Here is a 21,708-nt window from a genome sequence, read left to right on the forward strand (position 1 = left end):
GCGCTTGAAGGTAGATCCTGTTCTGACCAGCAGAGGCGGCTAGGCTGGGGCAGGAGCAGAAGATAACATTGCTTATTCTGAAGGAGAGTCATCTGGACTCGAAACGTTAACTCTGTCCTTCTCTCCACAAATGCTGTCAGGTCTGAGTTTTTCCAGCAATTTTTGTTTTTGTTTCAGATTTCCAACATCTGCGGTATTTTGCTTTTATTATAACATTGCATATGATTCCCTGTTCTAGCCCAGAGATGCTGGGGCAAAGGTCATGTACCCGCTAACCCTAACCCTAGCCCCTGCAATCGAACTTGGAAAAAATTTTCACGTCTGTTCAATGCATGGCAATAAGTGAGGCATGGGCTGAGGCGAGAGGTTTTTCAGATGGCTCCTCCATTTGCCCCCCTCTATAAATAAAGTACCATTATCAATAGAATGGGAATAACAAAGTCTTTCTCCTGAAAATTTGAATTAGTATCGAACAGGCCAGGGTGAAAATCCATTTGAATTTGGATCACTTGAGTCCAGCCGGTTGTACAATTGTATCTCACTACTCTAGTTGTCTTAGTGTGTGTAAATTTGTAACAGACTGTGGATGCAAGGGTTAAATGAATGCAAGATTGTAAGTAGACACAAACACATATAATATTTGCAGGGACACCAGTGCACACTTGCTCACTAGCACTCTGGCTGTCGGAGATGACATTCCTGTGGCTCGGTGACAATAAAAAAGGGGCAGTGATTAAAAAAGCTCATGTGCATCTTCATTGGTCCCAGCCCAAGCCTTTCGTAACATCCTGCGAGAGGTGCGGCGGGGGGGTGGAGTTGCAAAGCTCAGCAAAGCACAGTCTGCACAGAGAGAGACAGAGACGGGAGGTAGTTACTCTGTCTCTGTCTGTGCCAGGTGGGACTCCTCATCCACACATCATCTCTCGCTCGCTCTCTCTCTCTCCACACTTCATCATTTACCCAGAGGCTGCACCACCATCTGTACAGCAACAAACAAAGTTTAAACGAAAAGAACTGGAATTAAGAAAGAGAAGGCTCACAAGGATTGTGTTTATTTATTTCTGAAAGACAATTTGTCAGACCCATCCCTTTGTGTGTGCCTGTATGTGTTTGGGGGCTGTGGATTTTGCTGTGACATTAATGAGTCCGTTTTCATCTGCAAATCCTAGGATGGATTGAAGCCCACGTTTCTTGACTGAAGATTGCAAGTCACGAGCCGCTTTTTTTATCCTTGGAGAGAGGAAAAAAAGAAACATTTGTGGTCCCTTTTCTACTGCAACGGATTTGGAAAACTTTGTTGGAATTTTTTCCCCCTGTTGTGTGACGATTCAAGCCTCTTGTGGAAATCTGACTGACTTGGATCCCTTCATCTCGCTTTTGGATTTTTGTTCTGACACATACACACAGACATAGACACACACACATATATTTCTCGCTTTGTTTGCATCGCCCCTGTGAAGATGGTGTGGATTGCGCTCTCTCTGGCTTTTCTGGGACTGCTATCCTCTCCTGTTCAAGGGGAGCAAAGACCTAAGACCTGCTCGGACATGAAATATCTTTACAGCTCCAAGGGGTTCGCAGTGACTGGGGTGCCTTCAACCGAGATCTCTGGTAAGAGGGGGACGGGAGGGAGACTTCAGCTTCAAAGAGGAGGCAAAGGACTCCTTTGAAAGGGACTTGTTTTGTCTTGCCCTGTTGTGCGAGATCTTCAGAAAAAGAGATTGAATCTCGGATGGAAATCACATTGCGATTGGTGCTGGTTAGCAAGATCTGTAGAAAAATGTGCAATAAAGCCTGTGAAGATTGCAAGGGCCCCGTAAAGCATGGCTGATTTGAGGTTATAGTCATTTGTTTAAGCCCCCCTCAATAATATCTAAAATTGTGCCGGGCGATTAGCAAGTTGAGCGTTTTGTGTGTGTGTGTGTTTCTTGGATGAGACAGTTAGAGTTAACAGCGACTAGAATGTAAATAAGGATTTCCAGACTATTGGAAGCTAGAAGCCGCGCAGCCTGGGTTCCTCTTTGTTGGGATTGTGGAATAAAATTACCCAACCCCCTAGAGAGGGGGGCGGGGTGGGGGTGGGGGGCGAAGGATCCAGCCAAACGGGTCTGTTCTGCCCAGTGTGACGAGGGGGGAATGGGACAAGCGTTTTGGGGAGTGATTTGAAGACTGAGGGAGGGAAAGGTTTTTTGGGGGGGCGGGGGGCTACTGGTGGTGTGAGAGAGAAAGTGTGTGTGTGTGTGAGGGATATTCAAACTGCAGCGATTCTCTAAATCCCACTTTGAATTGCCAAGTCAAACAATGCCCTGTTTTAGCGGGAGGGAATTCCCGTGTCTTCAAAGGGAACCTATGTGTGAACTCTTTTTTTTTGGTCAGAGATCCTTTTGTTCATTTTGAGAATGCCATGCGCCTTTTTCTGGGCTTTCAACAAGCCATCTGAGAGTTGGCTGAGCGCTTGCTTGCTCCGCCATCCCGTCCTGTCCTTTTTTTTTCGCGGGCGATTAATGAAGGAAAGATTTTCCCCCCCCGTTGCCTCCACCAGGAGTTGGCGACGGGTGTATAAGTGATGCCAGTCTGCTGCTGGTCCCTGAGCTCGAAGCTGCTCTTCTTGGTACAGCTTCTAGTTGCTCCTGTACTGCTCTTTGATGCGAGCTGCTTGCAGTCATGTTCCCCCTATCCTCCAGCCCTAATGTAATCAGAGCTATGTTGCAAGGACAATAGCAATTACTGCAGAAAGATGACTGCTGTATACTTGCAGGGCATTTTACTGTTGAACAGTTTACTTGTGATGCTCGGGGAAGGATTCAAGGGAGTCGTTTTCACCTCAGGCTTATTGTTCATTTGGCGAGGAATTGACGCTACCACTAACAGGGGCTTCTTGTTCAGGGAAAGGGGAGGGATTGAGGAAATACAGCAGGTTATTTATTGTAGTTTTATTTACCTTGGTTAAATGAATTGCGGATCAGACCCACACCCCCCCCCACCTTCAAATGTATGTGGCAATTGAAGCTTTCTATTCAGTTCTCCTTCCTTCAGTTGGCACACTGATCAGTGCTTTCCTGAGGCACAGATTCATTTGGTGCTGCTGGGTTTCTTGGCACCTTGCTCCTGAGGTGAGACATTGGGTGGGCTCTTCAGCCATAGGGGCATCATCGCAGCTCCTGATGAGCACAGGTGTGGCTGAACTGCAGTAATCCTGGCAGATCTGACCCCCTTCCTTAATGCAGGGACCAGTTGCGGTGTCCTTTTACCATCTGACGGATCAGTGAGACCTGCTGTTTAATGAAGATTGCCAAAGGTCTGGACCCACCAGCGAGTTCCTGCGTTCAGTGCAGAGTCTCTTCTTATTTTGGTATCAGACTTGCAGAACTGGCTGGAGCCACTGGCATCTTCCTGGCTTGCGGGTAGATCAGTTCTTTGCATATGCCCTTTGGGCAATTCTCTCCTCTCTCTCTGCCCCCTTGTTCTTTCAGCTTCTCTCGCTCTCTCTCGCTCTCCCTGCCTCTCTCGTTCTCTCAGCCTCCCTCTCACCCTCTGCCTCTCTTGCTCTCTCTGTCTCTCTCTGCCTATCTCTTTCTGCCTTCCTCACTCTCTCTGCCTCCCTCTCTCTGCCTCCTCCTTTCTCTCCCCATCTCTCTGCCTCTCTCTCTCTGCCTCCCTCATTCTCTCTCTAACTTCCTCTCTCTTTCTCTGCCTCCATCTCTCTTTCTGCCTCTCTCCTTCTTCTCTCTGCCTCCCTCACTTTATCTCTGCCTCCCTTGCTCTCATTTTCTGCCTCCCTCTCTCTTTGCCTCCCTCTCTCTTTCTGCCTCCTTTCCCCATCAATCTGCCTCTCTCTCTCTGCCTCCCACATTCTCTCTGACTCCATCTCTGTCTCTGCCTTCCTCTCTCTCTGTCTGTCTCTCTCTGTGTTCTCTCTCTGCCTCCCTCAATTCTCTCTCCGCCTCCCTCATTCTCTCTCTGCCTCCCTCACTCTCATTGTTTGCCTCCCCTTCATTCTCTCTGTCTCCGTCTCTCTCTGCCTCCCTCTTCCTGCATCTCTCTCACTCTCTGCCTTCCTTTCTGTCTCTCTGCCTCCTTCCTTCTCTTCCTCCCATCTCTCTCTCTCTCTTTGCCTCTCTCTCTCTCTGTCTCTCTCCCCCTCTCTCTCTGCCTCCCTCATTCTCTCTCTGACTCCCTTGCTCTCATTCTCTGCCTTCCCCTCCTTCTCTCTGTCTGCCTCCCTCTCTCTCTCTCTCTCTCTCTGCCTCCATCTTCCTGCATCTCTCTCACTCTCTGCCTCCCTTTCTGTCTCTCTGCCTCCTTTCTCTCCCTCCCATCTCTCTCTCTGCCCTGTCTCTCACCCTCTCTGTTTCCCTCATTCTGTCTCTGCTTCTCTCTCTCTGCCTCTCTGTTCTTTTCTCTCTCTGCCCTCTCACTCACACTCTGCCCTCTCACTCACACTCTGCCCTCTCACTCACACTCTGCCCTCTCACTCACACTCTGCCCTCTCACTCACACTCTGCCCTCTCATTAATGCTCTGCCCTCTCTCAATTTCTGCACTCTCTTGCTCTCTACCCTCTCCATCTCACTGTCTGTCCCTCTCTCTCATTCCCTCTCTGCCCTGCCTCTTTCTTTCACTCTCTCTCCCTCTGTCCCCATCTTTCTCTCTCCCTCTGCCCCCGGCTCTCTCTCTCTCTGTCTCTCTCTGCCTCCATCTCTCTCCCTCTCTGCCCCATCTCTCTCTCTGCCCCTGTCTCTCCCTCTCTCTGCTCCCATCTCTCTGTCTCTCTGCCCCCGTCTCTCTCTCTCTCTGCCCCCGTCTCTCTCTCTCTCTGCCCCCGTCTCTCTCTCTCTCTGCCCCCGTCTCTCTCTCTCTCTGCCCCCATCTCTCTCTCTCTGCCCCTGTCTCTCCCTCTCTCTCTCCTCCCATCTCTCTGTCTCTCTGCCCCCGTCTCTCTCTCTCTCTGCCCCCGTCTCTCTCTCTCTCTGCCCCCATCTCTCTCTCTCTGCCCCTGTTTCTCTCTCTCTCTCTCTCTGCCTCTCTCTCTCTGTCTCCTCTCTCTCTGCCTTCTCTCTCTTTCCCCTGTTTCGCTCTCTGCCCTCACTCATGCTCTGCCCTCTCACTCATGCTCTGCCCTCTCTCTGTCCTCTCTCTCTGCCCTCTCTCAATCTCTACACTCTCTCGCTCTTTACCCTCTCCATCACACTCTCTGCCCCCTCTCTCTCTCTACCCCGTCTCTCTCTCTCTCTTTGCCCTCTCTATATCTCTCTCTCTCTGCCCTCTCTCTCTCTGCCTACTCTGTCTGCCTCTCTCTCTCCCTGCCCTCTCTCTCCCAATCTCTGCTCTCTCGCTCTTTGCCCTGTCTCTCTGCCCACTTTCTCTACCTCTCCCTGTCTCTGCCTCTCTCTCACTATGCCTCTTTGCCTCTCTCCCTCTCTCCGCCCCTCTCCCTCTCTCCGCCTCTCTCTCTCCCTGTCTGCCTCTCTCTGCCCTCTTTCTATCTCTGCCCTCTTTCTATCTCTGCCCTCTTTCTATCTCTGCCCTCTTTCTATCTCTGCCCTCTTTCTATCTCTGCCCTCTTTCTATCTCTGCCCTCTTTCTATCTCTGCCCTCTTTCTATCTCTGCCCTCTTTCTATCTCTGCCCTCTTTCTATCTCTGCCCTCCCTCTCTCTGGCCTCTCTCTCCCTGTCCTCTCTCTCTTTGCTCTCTTTCTCTGCCCTCTCTCTGCCCTCTGCTCCCTCTCTCTCTGCCCTCTCTCTCTGCCTTTTCTCTCTCTGCCCTCTCTCTCTGGCTTCTCTCGCTGTCTGTCTTCTCTCTCTCTCTCTCCTCCCTCTCTCTCTCTCTTCCTTTTCTCTTTCTGCCTTCTCTCTCTCTCTGCACTCTCTGTCTCTCAGCCATCTTTCTCTATCTCTCTCTGCTCTTTCTCTCTATGCCCTTTCTCTCTGCCCTCTTTCCCTTTCTGCCCTTTCCTGCCCTATTTCTCTCTGCCCTCTCGCTCACGCTCTGCCCTCTCACGCATGCTCTGCCCTCTCTCTCTGCACTATTTCACTCTCTACTCTCTCTATCTCGCTCTCTGCCTCTGCTCCACCCCTCTTTCTCTCTCTCTCTGCCTCCTGTCTCTCTCTCTCTCTGCCTCCATTTCTCACTCTCTGCCTCCCTCACTCTCACTGTCTGCCTCCCTCTCTCTGCCTCTCTCACTCTGCCTCTCTCACTCTCTGCCCCGTCTCTCTCTCTCTCTCTACCTCTCTCTCTACCTCGTTCACTCTCTCTCTCTCTATCTATGCCTCCCTCACTCTCTGCCTCTCTGTGTCCCTCCCCCTCTCTCTCACTCTGTCTCTACCTCCCTCTCTCCGCCTCTCTCACTCTCTGCCCCCATCTCTTTCTCTCTGCCTCCCTCTTTCACTCTCTGCCTCCCTTTCCCCTGCCACCCTCTCTCTCTGTTTCTCTCTCTTTGCCTCTCCCTCTCTCTCTGCCATTCTCTTTGCTTCTCTCTCTCTGCTTCTCCCTCTCACTGCCTCTCTCTCTCTCTCTCTCTTTCTGCCTCCGTCTCTCTCTCTGTCTCCCTCATTCTCTCCCTGCCCTCTCCCTCTCATTCTCTGCTCTCTCGCTCTTTGCCCCATCACTCTGCCTCTCTCTCTCTGCCTTTCTCTCTCTCCCTCTCTCTCTCCCTCTTCCACCCTCATTCTCTCTCTGCCTCCCTCACTCTCTCTCTCCCTGGCTCTCTCCACCACTCCCTGTCTCCCTCTCCCTCTGTCTGCTTCCTTCTTTCTCTCTGCCTCTCTCTCTCTGCCTCCCTCTCTTTTTCTCTCTCTGTCCCCTCTCTCTCTGTGCCTCCCTCTCCATCTCTTTGCCTCTCCCTCTCTCTGCCTCTCTCTCACTATGCCTCTCTGACTCTCTGTCATCTCTCTCTGCCCTCACTCTTTGCCCTCTCTCTCTCTGCCCTCTCTCTCTCCTTGCCCTTTCTCTCCCAATCTCTGCTCTCTTGCTCTTTGCTTTCCCTCTCTGCCCACTCTCTCTCTCTGCCCACTCTCTCTCTCTGCCTCTCTCTCACTATGCCTCTCTGCCTCTGTCCCTCTCTCTGCCTCTGTCCCTCTCTCTGCCTCTGTCCCTCTCTCTGCCTCTGTCCCTCTCTCTGCCTCTGTCCCTCTCTCTGTCTCTGCCCTCTCTTTCTGCCCTCTCTCTGTCCTCTCTCTCTCTCTGCTCTCTCTCTCTGTCCTCTCTCTCTGCTCTCTCTCTGCCTTCTCCCAATCTCTGTTCTCTCGCTCTTTGCCCCATCTCTCTGCCCACCCTCTCTCTCTGCCTCTCCCTCTCCGCCTCTTCCTCCCTCTCTCTCTGTCTCTCTCTGCCCTTTCTCTCTCTGCCCTTTCTCTCTCTGCCCTTTCTCTCTCTGCCCTTTCTTTCTCTGCCCTTTCTCTCTCTGTGCTCTCTCTCTCTTTCTGCCCTCTCTCTTTCTGCCCTCTCTCTTTCTGCCCTCTCTCTTTCTGCCCTCTCTCTTTCTGCCCTCTCCCTTTCTGCCCTCTCCCTTTCTGCCCTCTCCCTTTCTGCCCTCTCCCTTTCTGCCCTCTCTCTTTCTGCCCTCTCTCTTTCTGCCCTCTCTCTTTCTGCCCTCTCTCTTTCTGCCCTCTCTCTTTCTGCCCTCTCTCTTTCTGCCCTCTCTCTTTCTGCCCTCTCTCTCTTTGCCCGCTCTCTCTGCCCACTCTTGCTGTGTCCCTCTCCCAGCCCTCTCTTACTGTGCCCTCTCTCTCTCTGACCCTCTGTCTCTCCCTCTGCCCCCCTCTCTGCGCTCCCCCTCTTTCCTCTCTCTGCCCTCTCACTGTGTCCTCTCACTCTGACCCTCTGTCTCTCCCTCTGCCCCCCCTTTGCCCTCCCCCTTCCCTTTCGCTGAGCCCTCTCTGTCCTCTCTGTCACCCTTTCTCTGCCCTCTCTCTCTTTGCCCCCTCTCTCTCTGCTCTTTCTCTCTCTCTCTCTACCCCATCTCTCCCTCTCTCTCTGTCCCCGCCTCTCTCTCTCTGCACCTGTCTCTCTCTTTCTCTTTCTCTTGGCCCCCATCTCTCTTTTTCTCTCCGCCTCTGTCTTTCTCTCTGTGTCTCCATCTCTCTCTCTCTCTCTCTCTGTCTGTGCCCCCTTCTTTCTCTCTCTCTCTCTGCCCTCTGTTTCACTGTGCCCTCTCTCTCTACCCACTCCCTCTCTCTCTCTGCCCTCTCCAAATCTCGGCTCTCTCGCTCTTTGCCCCGTCTCTCTGCCCCCTCTTTCTCTCTTGCTGCCCGCCCTCTCTCTCCCTGCCCCCAATCTCTTTCTCTGCCCCTCCCTCTGACTCTCTGCCCCCTCTCTCTCTCCCTCACTCTCTCTCTCTACCTCCCTCTTTGACTCTCTGCCTCCTATCTCTCTGCCTCCCCCCTCTCTCCTTCTCTCTCCCTCTGCCTGTCCCTCTCTCTCTCTGACACACTGTCTCTTTGCATCTCTCTCTCTGCCCCACTCTCTCTCAGCCACCCCCTCTTTCTATCTCTGCTATCCTCTCTTTGCTCCATCTCTCTCTCTGCCCCCATGCCCCCATCTCTCCCTCTCTCTCTGCCTCCGTCTCTCTCTCTCTCTCTCTGAAACAAAAATAAAAATAAAAGTACCTGGAAAAACTCAGCAGGTCTGGTTGCATCTGCGGAGAGGAATACAGGAGTTCAAGTCCGTATGACTCTTCAACAGAGTTTGTTTTGGATTTCCAGCATCTGCAGTTTTTTGCTTTTACCTCTCTCTCTCTCTGCCCTGTCTCTCTCTCTACTCCCCCCTCTCTCACTCTGCCTCTCTCTCCCTTGGCCCCAGTCTCTCTCTTTCTCTGCGCCTCTGTCTCTCTCTCTGCCTCCGTCTGTCTCTCTCTTTCTCTGTCCCCCCTCTCTCTCTGCCTCCTCTCTCACTCCCTGCCTCCAAACTCTTTCTCTGCCCACCTCCCTCTTTGCACCCTCTCTCCCTCACTCTCTCTCTCTGCCTCCCTCATCTCTCTCTCTGCCTCCCTCTTTGACTTTCTGCCTCCCTCTTTCTCTCTACCCACTCTCTTCTATCTTTGCCTCTCTCTCTCTGCCATTCTCTCCCTCTGCATCTCTCTCTTTTTCTCTGCCATCTCTCTCTTTGCCCTCTCTCTCTCTCTCTATGCCCCCTCTCTCTGCCCTGTCTCACCCAGTCTCTGCTCTCTCGCTCTTTGTCCCGTCTCTCTGCCTCTGCCTCTCTCTCTCTCTCTGCCTCTCTCCCTCCCTTTCTCTCTCTCTTTCTTTGCCTCTCTCTGCCCTTTCTTTCTCTGCCCTTTGTCTCTCTTTCTGCCCTCTCTCTTTCTACCTCTTGCTCTCTGCACTCTCTCTCTTTCTGCCACCCCCTCTCTTCCTGCCCCCTCTCTTTCTGCCCACCCTGCAGCCTTCTCTCTCTGGCCCCCTCCTTCTCTCTCTTTCTGCCCCCCTCCCTCTCTTTCTACCCCCTTCCCTCTCTCTGCCTCTCCCTCTCTTTGCCCTCGCCTCCTCTCTCTGTGTCTCTGGCCCGGTGTCTCTCTCTCTCTCTCTCTGCCCTCGTCTCTCTGTCTCTGGCCCCGTGTCTCCCTCTCTCTGCCCTCGCCTGTCTCTCTCTCTCTCTTTGGCCAGTCTCTCTCTCTCTGCATGTCTCTCTCTCTGCCCCCATCTCTCACTCTCTCTCTATCCATGTCTCTGTCTCTGGCCCTGCCTCTCTCTCTCTCTCTCTCTGCCCTCGTCTCTCTCTCTGCCTCCATTTCTCTCTCTGTCTCCTATCTCTCTGCTTCTCTCTCCCTCTCTCTGCCTCTGCTTTCTCTCTGCCTCCCCCACTGTCTCTCTCTGTGTCTCCTCTCTCTGCCTCCCTCTCTCTCCCTCTCTCACCCTTATTCTCTCTGCATCCCCCCTCCCTCTCTGCCATCCTCCCTCTCTCTGCCATCCTCCCTCTCTCTGCCATCCTCCCTCTCTCTGCCTCCCTCCCTCTCTCTTTCTGTCTGCCTCCCTCCCTCTCTCTCAGCCTCCCTCCCTTTCAATCTGCCTTCCTCACTCTCTCTGTACCTTCTTCACTCTCCCTCCCTCTCTCTCCCTGCCTCCCTCTCTCTCCCTGCCTCCCTCTCTCTCCCTGCCTCCCTCTCTCTCCCTGCCTCCCTCTCTCTCCCTGCCTCCCTCTCTCTCCCTGCCTCCCTCTCTCTCCCTGCCTCCCTCTCTCTCCCTGCCTCCCTCTCTCTCCCTGCCTCCCTCTCTCTCTCTGCCTCCCTCCCTTTCTCTCTGCCTTCCTCAGTCTCACTTTCTGCCTCCCTCTCGCTCTCTTTGTCTCCCTCTCTCTCTTTGCCTCTCTCTCTCTGCTTCCCTCTCCCTGCATCCGTCACTTTCTCTCTATGCCTTCCTTTCTCTTTGTCGCTTTCTTTCTCTCCCCCCCAACTCTTTCTCTGCCCCTGTCTCTCTCTTTCTCTGATTCCCTCTCTCTGCCTCCCTCATTCTCTCTCTGCACCCGCCTCTCTCTCTACCCTTTCTCCCTCTTTCTGCCCCCATCTCTCTCTTACCTGTCTCTCTCTGTCCCCCTCTCTCTACCCCGTCTCTGTCTCTCTCTTTCTCTCCCCGCCTCTATCTCCCTCTTCAACCATCCCTCTGTCTCTCTCTGCCCCCTCTCTCTGTCTCTGCCCCCTTCCTTTTTCTCTCTGCCTCCCTCCCTCAGCCCCTCCTCTCTTCGCTCCCCCTTGCCTGTCCTTCTACCCCTTCTCTCTCTGCCTCCCCCTCTTTCTCTCTCTGCCTTCCCTTCTCTCACAGCCCCATCTCTCTCTCCCTCTGCCGTTCTCTCTCTCTCTCTCTGCCTCCATCTCTTTCTCTCTCTGCCCCCGCCTTTCTCTCTCTCGGCCCCCATCTCTCTCTCTCTCTCTCGGCCCCCATCTATCTCTCTCGGCTCCTGTCTTTCTCCCTCTGCCCCAGTCTTTTTCTCTCTCTGCCCACGTCTCTGCCCCTCTCCTCCTCTCTCTCTGTCTTCACTCCCTCTGTCTCTCTCTCTCTTTGCCCTCTCTCTCTTTGCCAGCTCTCTCTGCCCTCTCTCTCTCTGCCCTCTTTCTCTGCCCTCTTTCTCTGCCCTCTTTCTCTGCCCTCTTTCTCTGCCCTCTTTCTCTGCCCTCTTTCTCTGCCCTCTTTCTCTGCCCTCTTTCTCTGCCCTCTTTCTCTGCCCTCTCGCTTTGCCCTCTCTCCCCCTCTCTATACCCTCTCTCTCTGCCCTTCGTCGCTCTGCCCTCTCTGCCCCCACCTCTCTCTCTACCCCTTCTCCCTCTTTCTGCCCTTATCTCTCTCTTACCTGTCTCTCTCTCTGTCCCCCTCTCTCTGCCCCCATCTTTGTCTCTTTCTCTCCCCTCGCCTCTATCTCTGTCTTCAACCCCCCTCTGTCTCTCTCTGCCCCCTCTATCTGTCTCTGCCCCCCTCCTTTTTCTCTCTGTCTCCCTCCCTCAGCCCCTCCTCTCTTCACCCCCCTCCCCTGCCCCCCTGTCCCTCTGCCCCTTCTCTCTCTGCCTCCCCCTCTTTCTCTGCCTCCCCTTCTCTCACAGCCCCACCTCTCTCTCTGTCTGCCGCTCTCTCTCTCTCTCTCTCTCTCTCTCTCCCTGCCGCTCTCTCTCTCAGCCATCCTCGCTCTCTCTCTGCCGCTCTCTTGCTCTCTCTCTGCCCCTGTCTCTCTCTCTCTCTGTCGCCATCTCTCTCTCTCCCCCTGGTTCTCCTCTCTCTCCCTCTCTCTGCATGTCTCTCTCTCGGCCCCTCTCTCTCTGTCTGGCCTGCCTGTCTTTCTCTCTTTGCCCTTGCCTCCCTCTCTCTCTCTCTCTGCCGCCGTCTCTCTGTCTTGTTCTGCACGTCTCTCTCTGTCTCTCTTTCTCTCTCTCTCTCTCTGCCTCTGTCTCTCTCTCTGCCCCCGTCACTCACTCTCTGCCTGCATCTCTCTCTCTCTCGGCCCCCACCTCTCTCTCTCTCTCGGCCCCCACCTCTCTCTCTCTCGGCCCCCACCTCTCTCTCTCTCGGCCCCCACCTCTCTCTCTCTCGGCCCCCACCTCTCTCTCTCTCGGCCCCCACCTCTCTCTCTCTCGGCCCCCACCTCTCTCTCTCTCGGCCCCCACCTCTCTCTCTCTCGGCCCCCACCTCTCTCTCTCTCGGCCCCCACCTCTCTCTCTCTCGGCCCCCATCTTTCTCTCTCTCTGCCCCCATCTCTGCCTCTCTCTCTCCTCCTCTCTCTGTCTTCACCCCCTCAGTCCCTCTCATTCTCTCTCTGCCACTCTCTTTCTTTCTGCTTCTCTCTCTCTGCCTCTATTTCTTTCTCTCTGCCCTCTCTCTCTCTCTCTTTGCTCTCTCTCTCTGTCCTCTCCCACTGTGCCCTCTCTCTCACTTTGCCCTCTCTCCCTCTCTCTTTGCCTTCTCTCTCTGCCCTCTGTCACACTGTCCTCTCTGCCCCTGCCTCTCTCTCTACTCCCTCTCTCTCTTTCTGCACCCATCTCTCTTTGACCCATCTCTCTCTCTCTGTCCCTCTCTCTTTCTGCCCCCGCCTCGGCCACTCTCTCTCTCCGCCTCTTTCTCTCCACACCCCCTCTCTCTCTCTCTCTCTCTCTGCTCCCTCTCTCTCTGACTTTGCCCCCCACACTCTCTCTACCCCCTCTCTCTCTGCCCCTTCTCTCTTCGTCCGCCTTCCTCTGCCTCTTCTCTCTCTGCCTCCCCCTCTCTCTCTCTGCCTCCCCCCTCTCTTTCACAGCCCCGCCTCTCCCTCTGCTGCTGTTTCTCTCTGCCCCCTCTCTCTCTTGGCCATCCTTTCTTTCTACCTCCATCTCTCTCTTTCTCTCCCTCTCTGCCCCCGTCTCTCTCACTCTCTCTGCCCCATCTCTCTGTCTCTGCCCCATCACTCTCTTTCCCTCTGCCCCCGTCTCTCTCTCTCTCTCTCTCTCTCTCTCTCTCTCTACCCCTGTCTCTTTCTCTCCCTCTCTGGCCTGTCTCTCTCTCTCTCCCTCCCTTTGCACGTCTCTCTCTGTGCCCCTCTCTATCCCTCTCTCTGCCCACGTCTCTCTTTCTCTGGCCCTGCCTCTCTCTCTCTGCCCTCTGTCCCTGTCTCCCTGTCTCTCTCAACATGTCTCTCTCTCACTCTCTGCCCCCCTCTCTCTCTCTGCACCTCTCCCTCTGCCCCATCTCTCTCTGCCTCCGTCTCTCTCTCTCACTCTACCTCATCTCTCTCTGCACCATCTCTTTCTCTCTGCCCTGTCTCTCTCTCTCTCTCTGCATCATCTCTCTCTTTCTCTGCCCCTGCATCTATCTCTCTTGGTCCCCATCTCTCTCTCTGCCCCCTCTCTCTCCCTGCCCGCCCCCTCACTCTCTTTCTCTGCCCCTCCCTCTGACTCTCTGCCTGCATCCCTCACTGCCCCCTCTCTCTGCCTCCCTCATTCTCTCTCTGCCTCCCTCATTCTCTCTCTGCCTCCCTCATTCTCTCTCTGCCTCCCTCTTTCACTCTTTGCCTCCTCTCTCTCTGCTTCTCTCTCCCTGCCTCTTCCTCTCTCTCTCTCTGCCACTCTCACTCTGCTTCTGTCTCTCTGCCTCTTTCTTTCTCTCTGCCATCTCTCTCTCTGCCCGCCTTCGCTCTCTGCCCTCTATCTTGCTGTGCCCTCTCTCTCTGCCCTCTCTCTCCCAATCTCTGCTCTCTTGCTCTTTGCCCCGTTTCTCTGCCCCCTCTCTCTCTGCCTCTCCGTCTCTCTGCCTCTCTCTCACTATGCCCCTCCGCCTCTCTCTCCCCCTTTCTCTCTCTGCCCTTTATCTCTCTCTTTCTGCCCTCTCTCTTTCTGCCCTCTCTCTTTCTGCCCTCTCTTTCTGCCCTCTCTCTCTCTGCCCTCTCTCTCTCTGCCCTCTCTCTCTCTCTGCCCTCTCTCTCTCTGCCCTCTCTCTCTCTGCCCTCTCTCTCTCTGCCCTCTCTCTCTCTGCCCTCTCTCTCTCTGCCCTCTCTCTCTCTGCCCTCTCTCTCTCTGCCCTCTCTCTCTCTGCCCTCTCTCTCTCTGCCCTCAGTCGCTTTGACCTCTCTCTCTCTCTTTGCCCTCTCTCTCTTTGCCCTCTCTCTCTACCCTCTCTTTCACTGTGCCCTCTCTGCCCACTCTCTTTCTCTCTGCCATCTCTCTCTCAAAAGCTGCTCTCTCGCTTTTTGCCCCATCTCTCTGCCCCCTCTCTCTCTCTCCTCTCTGCCTCTTTCTCTCCCTGCCTCTCTCTTTGCCTCCCTCTCTCACCCTCTCTCTCTCTGTTTCTCTCCCTACCTCTCTCTGCCCTTTCTCTCACTGCCCTTTCTCTCTCTTCCCTCTCTCTCTCTCTCTCTGCCTTCACTCATTCTGCTTTCTCTCCCCTTCTGCTCTCTCTCTGCCCCCTCTCTATCTCTGCTCCCTCTCTCTCTCTGCCCTTTCTCTCTCTCTCTCTCTGCCACCCTCTCTCCCTCTCTGTCTCTCTCCCGTTGCCCCCGCCCCTCTTTCTCTCTCTGCCCCTCCCTCCCTCTCTCTGCCCTGTCTCTCTCTCTCTCCCTGCCCCCACTCTCTTTCTCTGACTCTCTGCCCGCCTCCCCCTCTGCCCCTCTCTCTGTCTTTTGGATGAGTTGTTAAACCAAGGCCTGTGTGCCCACTCAAGTGAACGTTAAGGTCCCTTTGGCACTATTTGAAGGGCAAGGGAATTTTCCCTGGTTTCCTGACCAATATTTATCCCTCGGCCAACATCACTAATGTCTGGTAATGACCTCACTGTTGTTTGTAGGAGCTTGCTGTGCACAAATTGACTGATGCGTTTTCTACATTTCAGCAGTGACAACACACCACAATAGTACTTTATTGGTTATAAGTGCTTTGGGACATGCTGAGATTATGAAAGGTGTGATATAAATGTAAATCTTCCCCTTTCTTTTACACTTCTAAGATACTGATGCCTGGTTTCCTTATTCCACTGTTGATGAGCATATATTTCAGTGCTGGCTTATGGTGGCAAAGGACCATCTTTCATTCCCAGAACACCACTGTCTTACTGCATCAAAGGCACATATAAAAGCAAGTTGCTGTTGTATCTGCAGAAATCAGCTTGGCATTTCTTGGGCTAGTCCAGCTTGTGTGGAAAATCTGTGGGGTTCATGGCTGGTTCTGTTTTCCCATCGCCACCAGTTCAAAATCCTGAACTTCTACCATTATTTAGGCATGAAAGCCCCCATCCTGTCTGCGTACCTGCCCTTTGTGCCTCTGTGGCATCTGCCTCCCCCATCCTGTTTCCTCCCTCTGTCCTGTCTCCCCCTGGTCTTCCCCCATCTGCTCAGCCTCTCCTGCCTCCTCCTGCCCTGTTGCCATGCTGGATCATGTCGGTGAGCAGGGGCACTGTGTGGGTCGGGAGAGGGATTGTGTTGGTGGCGGTGTGTTGGCGGGGAGGGGGCATGGGGAGGATTTGTGTGGTTGGGACAGAGGGGCCTGCAATGCTCCTGGTGCCCATCTTAGCTAAAATGGAAGTGAGATCTGGAGATCGTGCTCGGAGTGACCACCAGGATAGCTGTGTGAACTTTTCCGAGTGTGTCTTCTTGAACTGTTGGAGAGTGATTCTAGATTGTGCCCTGCCACTCTAGAGGCAGGATTTTACCGTCGGCGAGTGGGGGCAGGGCCTGCTCACCAACCCATAAGATGACGCGGGATGACATCGGGGGGAACTCCTGGTGTCACCGCGCCCCATTTAAATTTTCAGGAAGGTGGGGGTTCAGCAAAATCAGCTGCAGGCCCACCGACGTGTCAATGGCCAATTGAGGCCATTGACACATCAATTAAAGTAATTAGTGGACCTGCCCGTCCAACCTTAAGGTTAGCGAGCAGGCCAGGAGCCCCGGCGGGAACTAGAAAAAACATGAAACCTCATCCACCGGCGGGATGAGGTTTCATGTAGGGTTTGAAAAATTTTAATAAAGTTTTTCTGGAAATTATGAACATGTACCAACTCACATGACATTGTCACATGAGGGGACATGTAAGAGAATTTTTTTTCCTCTATTTTTAATATTGTTGAAAGTTGAGCTGATCTCCGTGAGGCAGCACTTAGCCTCAGGGAGATGAGTGCACTCTTTCGTGTGCATGTGCAAAAGAGCGCACTTTCCATTTTAGGGATTCCCCCCTCACCCGCACAGGGAGCGCATAGTGCTTCCCTGTGGATGTCACGCTGGGTGGGCCTTAATTGGCCTGCGCAAAATGGCGGCACGGCCCCGATTGCCGGTGGCGATCGGGGCTGCGCCCGCCCACGATTGGATCGGCTCTGCCCGCCCGACGAATGGAAAATTCAGCCCTAGGGCTGTATCTAGTGAGGGAATGTAGCTCCTTTTCAGTTATGTTCATTGTGATTTAAGATTTAGGTGTGGGAGACATAGTAAATGCCCCACCATATTGGTGACACATCAGTGGTATCTTAAAGGGCATTGTTTGACTATACCGTTGATCCAATTAGAAACCTATGACATGGTCATGAGAATCTTCGATCAGAAGTGTGGCCAATCAGGCTATTAATGGCTTCTGGGTAAACAGCCACCATATCCGGCCATTAAAGCTGAAAGATCCCAGGTCGGATTCAAATGATCTCACTGCACCAATGGTTGGGTGGTCCGATTGTCGACACTGCCACTGGGCTATAAGATTTCCTGTTCTTGATTGGTCCCCCTGGATCATGGTGGATCTCACCACTCCTGCCCCCACACCATGCATGGAATAGCCTTCTCATTGACTGACAGACACATGGAGAGGTGCTGGTGTCTAGAGCCCCAAATGCATCAGTATCTTCAGCAGAGAACATTTGTCGGGGAAACATTTAAAACAAGTGGCAGTGACATGGTTTTTAGACAAAGAAGGGCTAAGGTCCGTCTGCCTCCTGGTAGTTGCGTGACAATGTGAACGGAGTTGTTGACTAATTCAGCACCAATCTCTATCAATGAAAGCCAACAGCAGATCCAGACATGAGGCGAGGAAACCACAGTGATGGAAACTTTTGGAACCATGGGTCCAAAGTTAGCTGTTCCTCCCCACCAGCCCACACAACACATGCCATTTCTCAAATTGCTCATACATTGTATTGCAAAATGTTATTTTTTGTTCGACTTGCATTTGTAACAATTGCAGCTTGTGTTTATAAAAAAAATGTTTATTCTCTGGTGACAGTACTGGGAATATTAAGTGTGTTGGTAGCAATAAACTATAGGAAAAGTCTCACATCAGTTAATTTATTTCATTGCTGTGGAGCACACTTCTGGTGTGATGCTCTTAATTCAACACCTCAAATTGCTCCCATCACCAGTGAGAAAACTGCCTTGCTCAAATCCCAGTGATAAGACTGTAGTGATTGAATCCTAGTCTGTCACACAAGCACAGAACAAGGGGGAGGTTTCAAATCCCTGATTCCTTCCCTCCACGGACATAGGGTGGGTATTTGCATCTTCAGCTCCAGGGTGGTGAGGTGGTGGAGTGGATTGTACTTCATTTAAAGAACATTGGGTTTTTAGATCATTAATTTCATTGGGCTGGTTCTAGAATAGGCACGTGTTTCCCTTTGCCCCACTGTTGGTGGCTGTACCTTCAGCCACCTGGGCCCTACATGCTGAAGTTCCCTCCCTAAACCTTGCCACCTCTCCCCTCCTTTAAGGCCCATCTCTTTGATGAAGTTTCAGCTCACCCCTCTCCCCATGCTCCTTTGACACGATGTCCATTTTCCTTTCCAGGCGGCCTGAGCGTTGGATGATGTTTTTCTAAGTTAAGGGCACTATAAAAATACAGGTTGTTTTTCCTGCCTGCCTCCAAATTTGCATTGCCCTTTTGACCAATTTGGGCCACAGCTTCTGTGGTGTCTCCCACCCCTCCCCACCCACCCACCACCACCACCACCACAACCCGCTTTGTCATTTAAGCAAAGAATTACATAAGAAAGTCAATAAACCAATGGCGTTTATTCAAGGTTGTGGGGGGGAGGAGAAAAGCTGTTTTTAGTTTCAGTCCAAGAAAGACGATGTTGCTTGTTGCTGCCCATTTGTTGTTTTTCTTCTCGAAGGAAGTCAGAAGAACTTGCATTTCTACAGCACCGTTTCTGACCTTGGGACATCGGAAAGTGCTTTACAGCCAATGATTCTTGTTGGTAGCCGTTGCTGTACTGTGATGGAACACATTAACCAGTTTGCACGGCAAGTTCCCACAAACAGCAATAACAGATAAATGACCAGATAACCTGTTCTTTGTGATATTAGATGAGGGATAAGCATTGGCTGGGACACAGGGCGAACTGCCCAGCTCATCCAGTGAGGATCTTTGAATTCACCATTAAACAGATCTTTCTCGCTTTTTTTTTTGCTAATTGATGATTCTGTATGGTGAATGATAAATGGCATTGCTCAGGAAACACTAGATCAGTGGGTGGGAGCCAGGCAGTAAATGGGCACTGTGCCTTGGTTGAGGTTACCTGACAGTCATCCAGATAGTTCAGTTGGCTGAAGCAGTGTGTACTACTGAGGCAGGAGCAGCCCTGGAGGTTGCAGACTTGATTTCTGATCTGTGCTGACTTAGCTGGTCTTCTATGCAGGAACAGAAGGAGGTGCTATCCTCGCCCATGCTTTTCATTACCCCTAGAATGGACTATTCGAAAGCTCCGCTGGCTTGCCATTTTTCACCCTCTCTATCCCAAAGTGCACAAAAACCTGTTCACCCATCATTTGGGGGAGATGGTGGTGTAGTGGTAATGTCACTGGACTACTAATCCAGAGGCCCAGGCTAATGTACTGGGGACATGGGGTTAAATCCCACCACAGCAGCTGTTGGAATTTAAATTCAATAAATGTGGAATATAAAGCTAGTCTCAGTAATGGCGGGCATGACAATTATCAATGGTTGTTATAAAAATCCATTTGGTTCACCAATACCCCTGGGGAAGGAAATCTGCCATCCTTACCTGCTCTATCTGACATGTGACTCCATGTCCACAGCAATGTGGTTGCCTCTTATCTGCCCTCAGAAATGGCCTGGCAAGCCACTCAGTCCAAGGGTAATTAGGGATGGGCAACAAATGCTGGCCTTGCCATCCTGTGAAAGAATTTTAAAAAAATCTCCAAGCTTGCGTGGCAACCCCTTGAATTTAAAATCTCACCCTTGTTCTCAAATCCCTCCATGGCCTCAATGTTTGTATCTCTGATGCCTCCTCCAGCCCTACAACACTCCGAGAGCTCTGCATTCAAAGAACAAAGGACAAAGAAAAGTACAGCACAGGAAGATGCCCTTCGGCCCTTCAAGCCTGCGCCGATCATATTGCCTGTCAAACTAAAACGTTTTGCACTTCCGGGGTCCGTATCCCTCTATTCCCATCCTATTCATGTATTTGTCAAGCTCCCTCTTAAACACCACTATCGTACCTGCTTCAACCACCTCCTCTGGCAGTGAATTCCATACACTCACCATCCTCTGCATAAAAAACTTGCCCCACACATCTCCTCTAAAGTTTTCTCCTCTCACCTTAAATCTATGTCCCCTGGTAATTGACTCTTCCACCCTGGGAAAAAGCTTCTGACTATCTACTCTGTCCATGCCACTCATAATTTTGTAAACTTCTATCAAGTCGCCCCTCAATCTCCGTTGCTCTAGTGAGAACAATCTGGAGTTTCTCCAACCTTTCCTCATAGCTAATAATCTCCAGACCAGGCAGCATCCTGGTAAACCTCCTCTGCACCCTCTCCAATGCCTCCATATCCTTCTGGTAATGTGGCAACCAGAATTGCACGCAGTATTCCAAGTGTGGCCTAACCAAGGTTCTATACAGCTGCAGCATGACTTACCAGCTTTTATACTCAATACCCCTGCCAATGAAGACAAGCATGCCATATGCCTTCCTGACTACCTTATCCACCTGTGTTGCCACTTTCAGTGACCTGTGGACCTGTACACCCAGATCCCTCTGCCCGTCGATGCACTTAAGGGTTCTGCCATTTACTGTATAATTCCTACCTGTATTAGATCTTCCAAAATGCATTACCTCGCATTTGTGCGGATTAAACTCCATCTGCCATTTCTCCGCCCAAGTCTCCAACCAATCTATATCCTGTTGTATCCTTTGACAATCCTCTTCACTATCTGCAACTCCTCCAACCTTAGTGTCATCTGCAAACTTACTAATTTGCCCTGTTACATTTTCCTCCAAATCATTTACGTATACTACAAACAGCCAAGGTCCCAGCACTGATCCCTGCGGAACTCCACTAGTCACAGCTCTCCATTCAGAAAAGCACCCTTCCACTGCTACCCTCTGTCTTCTATGACCAAGCCAATTCTGTATCCAACTTGCCAGCTCACCTCTGATCCCATGCGACTTTACCTTCTGTACCAGTCTGCCATGAGGGACCTTGTCAAATTCCTCCGACTCTGGCTTCTTGCGCATACCCCATTCCCTTTTCCTCGTCACTTGGGGTTGTGCATCAACTGTCCACACTCTTAAGTTCAGGAATTCCCTCCCTAAGCCTCTCCTTTTAAAAGATCCAATGTCTTTGACTCAGTCGCCTGATTTTAGTCACTGGTGATAATCTTCCAAGTCTTCCTTAGACACAGGGGAGGTGCCAGAGGGCAGGAGAATTGTGAATGTTACACCCTTGTTCAAAAAGGGTTCCAAAGATAAAGCTGGCAAATAACTACAGACCAGTCAGTTTGACCTCAGTGGCAGGGAAACTTCTGGAAACTATAGTATGGGATAAAACCAGTAGTCACTTAGACAAGTGCAGGATAATTAAGGAAAGCCAGCATGGACTCATTAAGGAAAAATCATGTTTAACTAACTTGCTGGAATATTTTGAGGAGGTAACAGAGAAGGTTGATAAAGGCAACACTGTTGATGTGGTGTATATGGATTTTCAAAAGGCATTTGATACAGTGCCACACAACAGACTTGTGCGCAAAATTCTAGGTCATGGAATAAAAGGGAAATTAGGCACTTGAATAAAAAAATTGGCTGTAGTGATAGGAAACAGAGTAGTGATAAATGGTTGTTTTTCAGATTGGAGGAAGGTATGTAGTGGAGTTCCCCAGGGGTCAGTGTTGGGACCCTTGCTCTTCCTGATATGTATTAATGACTTAGACTGTGATGTGCAGGGCATGATTTCAAAACTTGCAGATGATACGAAGATTGGAAATGTTGTCAATTGCGATGGAGACAGTTTTAAACTTCAAAAGGACATAGACATATTGGTGGAATCGGCAGATAAATGGCAGATGAAGTTCAATGTAGATAAGTGTGAGGTGATTCATTTTGGCAGGAAAAATATGGTGAGACAGTATAAAATGAAGGAAGAGCCTCTAAAGGAGGTGCAGGAACAGAGGGACCTTGGTGTATATGTACATAGGTCATTGAAGATGGCAGGGCATGTTGAGAGAGCAGTTAATAAAGCATGTAATATCTTAGGCTTTATTAATAGGGCCATTGAGTACAAGAGTAAGGAGGTCATGTTAAACTGGTATAAGACACTAGTTAGGTCTCATCTGGAGTCCTGCATCCAGTTCTGGGTGCCATACGTGAGGAAGGATGTGAAGGCATTGGAGAGAGTACAGAGAAGATTCACAAGAGTGATTCCTTGGCTGAAGAACTGTAGCAATGAGGATAGATTGGAGAGGTTGGGACACTTTTTCTTGGAGAAAAGAAAACTGAGAGGAGACTTAATACAGGTGTTCAAGATCCTGAGGGGCATGGACAGGGTAAATTATGA

The 21,708-nt window shown here is 51.6% G+C and overlaps 1 protein-coding gene and 1 long non-coding RNA gene across 2 annotated transcripts in view; one reads left to right on the forward strand and one right to left on the reverse strand.

Annotated features, from left to right (window-relative positions):
- Positions 1-826: 826 nt before the first annotated feature.
- Positions 827-21,708, forward strand: part of LOC121269636 (glypican-1-like) — a 186,050-nt gene continuing 165,168 nt past the window's right edge. Inside the window, exon 1 of the mRNA XM_041174391.1 lies at positions 827-1,611. Coding sequence (XP_041030325.1) covers positions 1,461-1,611 — 151 coding nt within the window. The 5' untranslated portion in view covers positions 827-1,460. The remainder of the gene's footprint in view (positions 1,612-21,708) is intronic.
- The window catches only part of LOC121269643, a 38,788-nt gene continuing 35,040 nt past the window's right edge, over positions 17,961-21,708 (reverse strand). Inside the window, exon 3 of the long non-coding RNA XR_005941381.1 lies at positions 17,961-18,125. This is a non-coding gene — a long non-coding RNA (uncharacterized LOC121269643). The remainder of the gene's footprint in view (positions 18,126-21,708) is intronic.

The sequence above is a fragment of the Carcharodon carcharias genome, chromosome 2, assembly GCF_017639515.1.
Source record: "Carcharodon carcharias isolate sCarCar2 chromosome 2, sCarCar2.pri, whole genome shotgun sequence".
NCBI classification, from domain to species: Eukaryota; Metazoa; Chordata; class Chondrichthyes; order Lamniformes; family Lamnidae; genus Carcharodon; species Carcharodon carcharias.